Source organism: Brachyhypopomus gauderio, chromosome 7 (genome assembly GCF_052324685.1).
Source record: "Brachyhypopomus gauderio isolate BG-103 chromosome 7, BGAUD_0.2, whole genome shotgun sequence".
Taxonomy (NCBI): Eukaryota; Metazoa; Chordata; class Actinopteri; order Gymnotiformes; family Hypopomidae; genus Brachyhypopomus; species Brachyhypopomus gauderio.
This window is the reverse complement of record NC_135217.1, coordinates 12940506-12952964: the sequence shown is the minus strand read 5'-3', so window position 1 is coordinate 12952964 and position 12459 is coordinate 12940506. Positions and strand designations below refer to the sequence as shown.

The following is a 12459-nucleotide window of genomic DNA, read 5'->3' as shown; positions in this document are numbered from 1 at the left end:
CATTCCTCCGGCGGAAGTAATTTCCCGTTGCATGGTACTTTGGCCGTGGTCTTTTACACTTCGAAAGAAGTTAGCTAGGTTTGTTAAACTATTTTAAAACACATCACACGGACAATGTCTGATTTCAGTAGTTTTGATATGACATCTGCCAGTTCCACTGATGGTGCCGATGCTTCGGAACTTCAGCGACTGATCGCCGTGGAGCAACAGAAAGCCCAGTTTCAAGCACAGGTACGTGGTTGCGGCTAGCTAGATTAGCTAAGCAACTTGCTAAGGTCACCCGATCGACGTGTCATTTGGAGCTAAAATTTGGTGTTTACCAGGTTCACAATTTCACGGACGTGTGTTGGGACAAATGCGTGGATAAACCCAGCACGAAGCTGGATTCGCGGACGGAGACGTGCCTGGTGAGCTGCGTGGAGCGCTTCATCGACACCACTCTGACCATCACTAACCGCTTCTCGCAGATGGTTCAAAAAGGCACACACTGAAGGAATGTGACCTCAAGGACAACTAGCCCATTCATTTTTGTATCTATTTAACGTCCGGCCTGTATGTCTACAGTGTTTGAATATACGTTAAAGATGTGGAATGGTTTGACTTATGCAAGCGGCGTGGGCCCAAATAAAGGACAGTATCCCAACCAAGACGGAGATTGACTGGGTTGGTCTTGCTAACCCAGGTGTAATTATCCATTGCAGAACAACTATGGACAGTTCATAGCGGATCTGCGGGCAGGAATTCCTGCAAAACGGTCCTGGATCTTTAGCTGTTTAAGTCTAAAATAATGTGAACTTGAATAGTTTCTGAAAATCATTTGTAACGATGTGTTAATAAAACCGAATAAATTGTAATGACAATAAAGGCGATTCTGATTAGGCAAGTCTCAGTATTTGTGTTAACATTTTCTTGTGTGTATGAATTGCATATAAACATTTGAACTGACGTTTTATGGGCATTTATTGAGTCTTTTGTGCAAAGATTTACTTTACACATAGCCTTCTATTGTAACTTGGTCTGTTACTCATTTAATGAATGGGGCAGTTTTAAATTTGTAGTTTTACTGCAATATAACTGACTCGTAGAAGATAAGTCATCTTTAACTTAAATTAAATGTTTTGTATTGGAAGGATTTTTTATTATTGCGAAGTTGCACAGCAGTGTACATAATAAATGAATAAAGAAAGCAGACATGAAATATGCCATTACAGAAATTTGCCAGATGTTCACCATACTAGATCATTACAGAGGTATCGCAGTTTAGAGAATAATTTTAGCTGTTACAAAGCCACTTATCAAACACTGACCTCTTGCAGTCTTCCTACATCATACTGAAACTAAATCATACTGTTGAATTGCACTTTGGGATCAATGAAGTATAGAATTTTGTAGGTTTTTGTTTTACTTGTGTTGTTTTAGATGGGATTGTAATTTTTGCTACCTTAGTAACTCAGTAATACAGATGCAGAGATATTTTGAAGAAAACCTGAACACAAAACTGCTTTGGCATTTATACAGTGTCTATGCACTGATTTTCACACACAAAACAATTCTCAGGTGGTGAGCACATCAGTATTGATGGTGGTGAGACATCTGCTTGTAGTTGCTTATACAGTAGCTCCAAGATTTCTGGTGAGCCATGTCAAACCTTTTATGCTCAAGGTGCTTTCATGTTCACTCTTTCCCAATAAACTAGCTGATCTGACAGCAAATTCAGTGTAACCCCAATTGCTTATATAGTGTTTGACAGAAGTTGGCACGGTAACACACACTTATTTTATTTGCCCCCAAGGTCTTCTCCTACCCTACATTTAGTCGGATATCTTATGAGTGTAGTGTGTCTTGACCTTTTCTTAAGGAGAAAGCACACAAAAAGTCACACGAAGGCTACACTACTGCAATTCTAACATACATACACGGGCAAAATCTGTTCAGTACATGTCCAGCAAAAAAAAAATTATTTGCCTCATAACTTTTGGAGGCCAAAATATTGTTTTAACAGTATGTATAATTTTAAGTCTTCCTCAAGGAAATTTAGTGCCAATTAACTGTGACCCAATTTTGCCTCCACAGCACTATATGTAACTGAGGCTTCACACGTTGGATTTAGGCACAGGACTAAGGAGGTCTGCACAAAGGAGCCAAAGGCTTTGGCCTCGTTGATTCGTCGGTGCATTCAGCACAGAGTGGCCTTTGATGGATTTGTGTGTGCATGTCTGGTAGGCAGGCTGTCTGTCAGCGGACCTAATTAAAGACAGGAAGCAGATAGGTTAGCGTAATGCTTGGAGGCGATGCTTATCCGGGCATGCAGGAAGCCCGCGTTGAATCTTCAACGGCGTGCCAGCCGAAGGTTGATGGGAGCTGGCAGGACAACAGACACTCCTTCTTTGTCTGTTTTATGGCCAGATTGTGTGTGTGTGTGTGTGTGTGTGTTAACAAGAAAGTACAGTTGTGAGTCCCTGTGTGTATACATATCTGTGCTATTGGAAATGTAATAAATGACCTGTAAGTGACAGAGGGAACAGAGCCCACTGACTGCAGCTGGTCACAGAGGACAAAATCATTGTTCAGGTCGAATGGCTTCATCTTCAGATTCTCAGGCAGTAAACGTTTTGACTGAAGACGGAGGAGGCAGGCTTCTGAAGTTGACCTCTGTCCGACCCTTATCGGGGATTTGCAGTGCACCTGAGTTCCTACTTCAAACAATGTTTTTGGAAAGAGGTTCTTCTGAAAAAATGATCAGGCCCTCTTGTGCTGAGAAAGGCAGAAGAATGATCAAAGATGTCTTTCAGAAGAGTCATTTTCTATCATTTCCTTCCTCAGCTTGATTATGAAGATTAATTCTGCTTTTCATTTTTAATTATGGCTAGTTATCAAAAATGTCATGCCTAATGGTATTAGTAGCTGTTTTTTCTCCATTCTTTACATTGAAATATTTATCAAGTCCAGGGAAACCAAGTGAATGTGTCTTATATTTGTATGCATGTCTAGACTTTTTTGTGATCAAAAGTGATCTATCTGCAGTATTACCAAAAGATGAACACTAAGAAATAGTACCTGGCCCAGCTGATGAAGACTTATATCTGTCTTCATTAAGTCCTCCAATATATGCGTGTCCATTTAGAGATTACCATTCTTAACCCTAATGTAAAGATGCAGTAACAGTATCACATACATCCTTCATATCCCTTTTTCATTATTGTGATGAAACAGATCCTTGTCCTTTACAAAGACCCACTGTGCCTCCGAAGCCTTGAAATCAACAAGTTCTTCATTAAAAACCGGAGGATAACAGGATCTAAACCTGGTGCGATCTGTGTCTCTTCCTGCGTTCAAAGAGAAAGGGCCCAGTGTCTCAAGCTCGAAGCAGATACTGTGGACTGTGAGGCTGACACCCGGAGCACAGCGGGATCTGTGTGGAGCTGCTTCTACAAAGACGCCGGTTGGAAATCCAAGACTGCTCTTGCGGAGCTCCAGTGCCTTCGCCTGATTGGTGGGGTCAGTCTTCCAGAGCTGAATCGGTCTGGGCAGTAGCAGTAAGGAGAGCAGTTGTAAAAGCGCACACTTTATTTTCAAGATGGATGGCACGTGTGTATTTGGATTTTTGATGACCCCATGGCCCATGGGTTAAAACACAATTAATGGATAAACAGTTGTGTTTTTTTTCTTCTTTCTAAAGACCTACTCACATCATCTAGAGTGTTCCATTAGTTTGCTATTATTCATGGACAACAACAGGGCAATGTAGAAGTGATTTTCAATGCTGTCAGTACTACATTTGTTATGTTTTATCTTCAGACAGCATGTGAAAGATTGTGTTGTCGACCTGCTCTGTGTTGACAGGTAACAATAAAGGCTGTTTCCCCCAGAGGTATTTTCTGTGAGTCCTAAACGATGAAGCCAGATGACATAAATCCCTGTCTCTTCAGCTTTCAGAAGAGCTGGGCCAGCAGCCACTGTGCATAGCCAGGTGCTAGCACCACTTCCTTACCAGCTGATCACTTACACCCCCCCTTCCATCCCCCTGAGATGTGTCTGTGGTACATTTCATCCTAACAGGGGCAAAACAAAAGAAAACGCTATCATAAAGTGCAATCTGTGACTACAGGGTCTTGCCACCCAGCAGACGTGGTGCCACTCAGCGAAGGTTGTGTTTACCCGTGTTTGGTTGCGCTGCGCCCGAGGCGGGGTTGTTTCTAGGTGTTGTAATGCCCCCTCCCCTTCGGCCTTCACGTCATCTAAGACTTATTAAACAACACAATACAGACTGCTCAAAGGAAACAGCTCAAACCTTTGACATGTCAAAGACTGGATGAGGCAATCTTATAGCTGTCTCGGTTAATAAGAAAACAACCAGATGAATAAGTGGTGAGTCAAGTGCAGTGAAACTAAATACTGTAACACGTTGTTGGTGGTCGACATTTGGATGCAAGTATAATTCACTCAGCGAACGGATCTTTTTACATGAAAAGCTTCCCGTCATATTTCAACGAATCTAGTTCTGCATTGGGTATAAAAATCCTATTCCACCATCTGGGGGCAGTCTTCCCCTTGTCTTCATTTACATAAGGGGTAACCTGGATTGTAAATCCTGCTCTAATAGTTGTGCTGACAACATAATCTACTGAAGTTATGGATATTTAGACAGCACACACTGTTCAGATGGGGACATCCAAACTCACATACTATATAAGGAGCACCATGAATCTAATCACCAGTCCAACATGTCCCGCCTGCTTCAGTTGTCAATGTTTTACAGTGTTTGTCATGCTTTTTATTACTCCATCTTGGTTATTTTGAGCAGCACACCATGACAAAAAAACAACATTAATACGATTGATGTCTTTGTCCAGTTGCTTATGTAAATGTGATATAATTTAATCACACAGAATTCTGTGATGCAGCTGTTTTGGTCAACTAAAAACAAACAAACAAAAACACACCCCTGACACTGGCAATCATGGTATGTGTGTTCTTGTGTCAGTTATGTTACTTAAGCTGTTTAAGGACCATGTAACAGCTAAAGTGTCGCTGTCGGTAGTTAATGGATCTCAGTGTGTGGGTTTTATATTCAGGCATAAAGGGATTATGTGTTATTATATTTAATATTCTCTCAAGAAGAAACACCATCATTCATCCCCTTTCACTTCAACCCCATTTCCTTTGTTATGACTTTATGTGAAGAGTAGATATTTTGACTAAATGGAGAAGTGTGATGCAGTGTAGGTGAGGGTTTGGTGTCCAGATGTGTACTGGGTAAGTGGAGGATCACCCAAGTTCTAGGTGCACGTGTTTGCTGGTGTGAGTGTGAGTGAGACACAGGGAGAGAAAGTAGGCACACTGTGATCTGAAACCATCAGCACATGATTTACCTTACCCATCACTTTACTCATTAGGTTTTGAAAGTCATTTTCTTCATCTTGTGCTGATTCACTTCTTTGGCGAGAGCTACGTTTGAAACCCCTCTCCCGTCGCTACCCAAAGGGAGAGAAGAAATGTATGCACTCCCCTCTACTTACCATGGACTAAGTAGTGTGAATCCCCCTGCTCACCCCCAAGATGTATGATCATATTTACTGGTGAGAATATGACTCATACACATATCCTGTTTTTTCAATCATTTCTTAGCTCCGTGGAACTTAACTGCTTCCTGAGGAGCAGATGACAGTCGTGGGCTGTGTACTCAACAGAGGAACCTACACGGTTATTCTGATCTTTAAAAAGCAATTTTGGCAAACACACGCACAGACAGGATGTAACCTGTGGGCGTGAGGGCAGTGAACTTGTCTCAGCCATACGGAATTTACATACAAACAAAATGGGAACGGATAAAACTAGAACGAAGACATGTTGCTTCTTTCTAGTTTTATCTGATCCCATTTGTATGTTCTCCATTTTAGGGTCATGAAAGTGCTTCAGCACTGTGAAAGTAAATCTCACTTAGACATTTTATTCCTCCTTGAAGAGCTGATTTGTGACAGCTTCCACCATTAAAAGAACCATCCAAATAGAACAGAGCTGAATCAATTATCCTGTCACTGAATGCGAAACGCTAATTTGGTGTTTTTTGGTGTCAAGCAAAGGGACTGTGCCCATCTGGGTTCCTGTGTGTGAGAGGAACTGGGAGCGAAGGGCACAGGGGCTCGACAGAAGAAGCCAGGCAGGCCGAGCATGGGGTAGGGCAGGGCCCAAGCTCAGGACTCAAGACACAGTCTGCGAAAGACATTGCCAGTGGCTCGTGGAGTCCAGGGGGATGGGTGGGGGTTACACACATGGTAGTGTCATCACCCGCTCTCATCCTGGTGGCTCTAGTGAGGCCCTTTTTGCTTCTTGAAACATGTTTTCCTTATTTATGAGGGAAGGAGGGAGCAGACCTCTGCTGTTTCTCTACTTTACATGACTGGACGTGGTAAGTTTTGGCCACTGCCCACCGCACTGCTGGCGTGTCGAGCCACGTGGGTGGAGTCACTGACGGCTCTCGCAGGTCATGAACAGTGACGTTAACATGAAGGAATGGAAACAGACACTTTGTTTGGCTACAGAGTTGTTTGTAAGTGCAAAATCGCTAGTGTTGATTGAATACTTACAGGGCCAAATCATGACACTCTTCACTTCTGGACGTCGAAACTTAAGATTTTGCTGCAAAGATTATAAGATCATTTACATGAGAAAACACACTTCTGTCAACATGGAATCAACGAAATAACTGTGTAAAATCAGTAAATTACTAGACTGTTGCAGCCCAGATGAATCATCGCCGAAACACTTCGACTGAACAACGAGGCCCTCCCTGTGCTGTCCCAGATCCCAGAGCAGCAGCGTTTGGCTACCACGGCAACAAACCTCCCTTGAAAGGAACGGAGGATGCCGTGGTCGGTTTACGTCAAAGCCACTGGATGCAGGGGGAATTCAGCACTCCTGCCTGGGCTTTCTGTAGGAGACCACGGTCTCATTCTTTCATAAGGTTAGGTCACAGTGAGGAGTGGAGCAAAGCTGGACTGAACGTTTCAACTCGCCACGGTAATGACAAACATGCTGTGTTGTCATAAGGCTACAATGCGGATGCGCACTCCATTACCAAACCTTCTGAGCTCCAAACATTAGATCATCGCTCTGCAATTATAGACAAGCTGGCTAAGCAGTTGCATGCCCACCTGACTGACACAGGCAATCAGTTGATTAAAGAGGGCAATTTTTCTCCTTGAAAATGCAGTCGGTGCCATTTATTATGGACCTCCAACCCACAGACACAGAAAGCCAAAGCCATGTTCTGAGCCAAATGACGAACTGGGACTTCTGGGACTTGTTGCAGTAACTAATATTGGACCATCATGCTAAATTACAACACTGCTGAATGTCCTAATTCTGTGGACGTGAGATGTAGAACGTATCCTTTAGCAGTCTACAGGCTCATAGGGAACATTCATTCCCTTCAAATGAAAACAGGATGTTTCACTATCATCATAGGTTAGCATATACCACAAAGGAAGTGGATGGAGTTAAATATCAGCTATACCAGTATTCTCAAACAAGCAGTGTTTTTGCCAAGTCAAGATTTAAACAAACAGAATTTTCACAAAGAGTTAAAAACTCAGGAAATGCAAGTGTGTGTGTTGTGGTACTGAAACTCAAATATAAAACTCATGCTGGCAATGTTACTTTTTAAACCTCATGACCACAAGAACCTTCTCGTTCAACACTTGGCCACATTGAAGGAGTTCTATAGCAGACATCACCCATGACTGCTACTGTATAGTCTTACAGCTCACACGTTAGCCAGAGTTATCCCAGTGTCAGCCAGTTCACGTTCGGAGTGTTTATCTGAGGATTAAAAATTGGCCCATCTGGGCAGAAATGAGGCTGTATAATGATGGCCTAGGTCTGTACTACAACCTTTAAGAAGAAACTTGCAAAAGGGCATCTTTGCATCTGTAGTTTCAGATGCATTTCAAAAATGTACTTATATTTACTTCTGGATTTAGGTCTGCCTTCTGGTGTTATACAAGTTGCTCACAAATCTGAGCCTTTTGAATGTATTCATCTCATCATCCGTACTTTCAAAGACGTGTCATGTTTCGACGCGAAGTATTAATTTACACAGCAGTCCTTTGAAAATGTCCAGCTGTGTGTCATTCTTTGTTTAATGGTCTAATACCATTAGCCAACAGCATATTGTAAAGCATGTCACACATTAATTAGCCCTTCTGTGTGACGACACGTCCAGCTGGATCACCACGTTGCGCGTGTCCTGGTCATCATGAGCATGTGCTTGAAATGGCTGCCAAGTACGAAAGCTTGTTCTTGTACAATGATATACAGTCCCAGTTCAAACAGGCTAGGAAAAGGTCACCAGGCTTTCATCTTATGGCCACTGTGTGTCCAAAAGCTTGACATATACGTTGGACACCATTACAATAATTTTCTTAAGCCTTTGATCATATCAAACATATTCCTGAATCATTTGACATTTCTCCCTTCTGGAAAAAAGACATCACTCTTATCGTGTTATGTCTTGCATTATGTTTTATACTTGCTGTAATCTGTGCCAGATTGGCCTTGCCATCTGTTTTTCAACATGGAAAGGGAAAGTGAAATGGAAAGAATTGTACATGCATGTGAAAGCGTGGAAGACTCAAAAGAAAGCAAAGCACGTTTTCACGTGAAAGCAAAGCATCACGCTTTTTCATCTGGCAAAGTTTCAGGGATACTAAGAAGCCTGGTGGTTACCTTATATTTAATAAGACAAAGAGAAAATTTAGGAAAGAGAAAACATCCTCATAAAAGTGGAAATTTCTTCATAAATGTGGAACAATAGTCTGTCCAACAATTAATTACTGACTGGAGCAAGACCTTTAAAATGAAACAGCCATCTTTCAAAACTGCTCAGTCAGAGACACTAAAATACTGGCAGAAGCCATCAGTAAGGCACAGCATGGCTTCTTTTAATGGATGTGACATGGAAGGTGCACACCGTACTGAAGTAACAACAGAGTACAGTATCACACACGCTTGTGCGGTGTGAATCATATCAGTGAAATCATGGAAACACGTGAACTTTTAAGGGTGATGTCCTAATCTGAAATAGCCCATAGGAAAAATAACCAGCTTTGCTGGCCTACACTTCTGCAATCTGACTACAAGTTTTGCCTCAAAAGGCAGATTTACAGCCAGCCAAAGCTAACTGTTCTGAATTCCAGAGCAACTCTATGCCAGCACACACAATCAAAATATCAGTTGTGAGATTCTCTTGGAGGATTTAAGCAGAGGCATGGTCCGGTCAATCATCATCTGTGATTGATTATGAAGATGCTCTTCATAAAAGATTATGAAGATGCTCTCTAATGCATTCTAATGCCCTCTGCCTCTCCTTCATCCACGAGCCACTCTAATGCCCTCTGCCTCTCCTGACATGGTGGAGCACAGACAGCTTCCTGGCTTGCTCCACAACCAAACCCACGAAGACAGCTACTGGAACTGTTTCCCAGGCAACGGCCTCAAACATCAGCTGACAAATGAGTAGATGCAACAGTTCACCCACGTCTAGGAGGTGATTTCATTGTCGTGGCAAGAATTATAACATTCTTGGACATGGCAACCTGAAATGAGTCATGGTATGTTATCAGGCCACAGCTGTTTTCCGCTCTGATCGGGACATGGGGAAAAAAAGGCAACAACTCAAGACACAGGTTGCCACAGTTAATTTCAGTGGTCATATATAGGTGCTCTTTCTTTGCTAAGCAGGTATGGGCAGATCCGTGGATGAAGGAGAGATAATCATGTATTAACCGCTGTCTCGACAACACAGGAAGATAGGATGAAATGGAAGAGCAGATAGTTGATTAAATCATCTATTATACTTTATCACGTAATCTGTAGCTTGAATAGGCGCTTTATCTTCAGGTTGTCATTTAGTCAATATATTGTACCTAAGAACCTATGTAAACATACAAGGTTATTGAGATTCCACAGCTCTGCCTCTTCTGAAGTTCAAATTCACTTACCACAGCAGTCCTTGGCAACGTATACTAAACACTACTACAAAGAGGCTTAGTAGGGCTAGTCACTAATCCCTCTTATATGCTCCTGCTTGACTAGAACTTGAATTTGACTGAAGCTGCACCTCTGACCAAACTCCTTATGAAGTATGTCAAGATATGTTTTTGATACACAAACATAATAGACTTTTCATTCTTTAGACAAGTATCCACTGTTTAAAAATATGCACATGGAAAATAATTTTATGACAATCCTTTCAGGGTGAAAGAAGGCAGTAAAAAAATAAATTAAATAAACTATCAAAAATACATCTCAATGATGCACAGAAGTTGGGCAGAGATGCCTTGCAGATGCAGATGGAAACCAGACGCAATTAAGGCCGAACAACGAAAGCACAAAAAAACCCACCAGAGCACCAAACCTTGTGTATACTTGTAAGCCCAAAACTCTGAGTGTTGTTGGATAAACCCAAAGCTCTTCATTGCTTTAGTACCTCATTCGACCAATCACATTGGAGCGTTTGTATTTACCAGAGCCAAGCTGAGATGTTTCAGTTCATCTGCTTGGATGAACAGAACTTGACCTTAGTCTTTTTGACCTTTTTGTTCAGCAAGCGCGCACAAGGACTCTCTCTCACTCATGAAGGTAGCCATGACCTGAGACCAGTTCTGCATATATGGTAAGAAACAAAATCAGACAAAATATGAAGCTGGAGACACAGAAAGCATCTTTAATATGCACTCTGACCATTAGAAAAGCAGGCTTGTGTTTTGGCATTTGCTGGGCTTGTTGGACTCTTGGATGTCCTGACGTACCAGGCATTAGGAGCTCGTAACTCTGGTCAGGGATCTTGTCCAGCACTAGTGTGTATTTGTATTTCTTGGGCAGAGGGAGACAGGATCACCAGCTAAAGGACAGCAGCCAGCACAGAGAACAAGCACGTGGGCTGCACATGCTGTACGCCACAGATATATGGACCTGAGGAAGAGCTGAAACGATCATATGACTAAAAACAACCCCCTTGATAGGCCCATTTTTTCTGGTATTTTTGTGGATTTGAGATTTATGAATACAGCACTTAGCCAGGAGAACAAATGCAGAAAATAACTTGGTCTCTCCTAAAAGATTTATGGGTATGGTATCATTAAAAGAAATGCTGCTAAGAAATGTTCGTTAAAGAATAATATGCTAAGGCCTTCTGTGCATTTATCAAGCCATTAAGACAAAAACCCTAAACAGGACAATACAACTGCATGTCTGATACATTTCTAGAATGTTAACAAGTAGAAAATGCATGCCAAAAGCAAGCAGCACGTTTGAAGAATTTCCAAGGCTCTTGAGACTTGCGTACATCTGCTTATGAATTTGCTGTTTAATAGGGCCATGTTTGATAGAAGACATGATTTCACTGGCCCCCATCCTGGAACTATTATTTAGATGTTTCTATGAGACTGCAAGACTGCTTCAAATCGTCATCATCAAAAGAGAACAGTGCATTAATCAAGGTGTTGAAGAAGTCCTGCAGAAAGTGGCTATCTGAGGCATGAACACGCAGCTAACAGTGGCCCGTATGCATTAAAGGCTACAACAAAATATAGCTGGGCCTTCTTACCTCCACAAATGCATGATGTCCGTGGTGCCACCTCAGAAATGTGTCACATCATAGAAGTCATGAGGATGCTGGTGAACCTCTAACCCCGCCCCCTGGTCCTGGCAGGGTAGCCGGAGGGTGTTGGACCGCGCTCTGCCGCATGACAATAATTCTTCCACATGTCAAGCAAGTATTGAGAAGGGGCAAGAAAGCATGCTGGAGCAAGGACGGATTTCCTTCTCTTAAAGACTTACACAGTTGTAGCCATCTCTGAAAACTCAGCACAACATGTGAACACCAGTAGAATTTCCAAAAGGCCACACTCCATCACATAGCCTTGCTGTGGTGACGCGGCCTGCAGACACACTGGCACTACTGGATATTACCCTAATGCCTATTGTGTAAGTACAGCTGAGAGATGTCAGCTCTCTCTCTCTCCATGTTTTGAATTTAAAAAAAAGATTTGCCATCTGTATTCGTGATGAAACATTTCTATTACAATGACTTAAAGTCATCAATTCCCCTAATGCAGCCCAACACATAATCTGACTGTGCTCTGTGTGCATTTCTGCAGAACTGAACCAATTCCTAAGACTCTTCCTTGGCTTCTATGTCTCTCGCTGGGCTGGTGTGATCGGTCACAAAGTTAGGACAGATAATCACAAGCAGGTTCCTGGGTGTCTGTGACCAGCTCCATTTCAGTCTTATCTAGGACGCCAAGGCAAGTCAAAAGAGCCTACATCTCCGGCTGACCCTTCATCTGTTTGTGCAGCTGGGCAGCAGGCGGTCCAGGGTTTTTGTGTCTAATCGTCTTCACATGTCCTCCTAGAAGTGAAACTCTCTGCAACACACACGCATGGCATATTGATTAT

At 42.3% G+C, this 12459-nt stretch overlaps 1 protein-coding gene across 1 annotated transcript; it reads left to right on the top strand.

Moving 5' to 3' along the window:
• timm8b (translocase of inner mitochondrial membrane 8 homolog B (yeast)) lies at positions 1–945 on the top strand. The gene is made up of 2 exons (XM_077011882.1): positions 1–231; positions 324–945. Exons 1-2 carry the CDS (start codon positions 115–117, stop codon positions 489–491), a joined length of 285 nt encoding a protein of 94 aa, XP_076867997.1. The 5' UTR covers positions 1–114; the 3' UTR covers positions 492–945.
• The last annotated feature ends 11514 nt before the right edge of the window (positions 946–12459 follow it).

Bases quoted from the DNA above. Each gene is read 5' to 3' on its own strand.
- timm8b (XM_077011882.1), top strand. From the start codon at position 115: ATGTCTGATTTCAGTAGTTTTGATATGACATCTGCCAGTTCCACTGAT. The intron at 232-323 runs GTACGTGGTTGC...GGTGTTTACCAG, and splicing joins AAGCCCAGTTTCAAGCACAG to GTTCACAATTTCACGGACGT.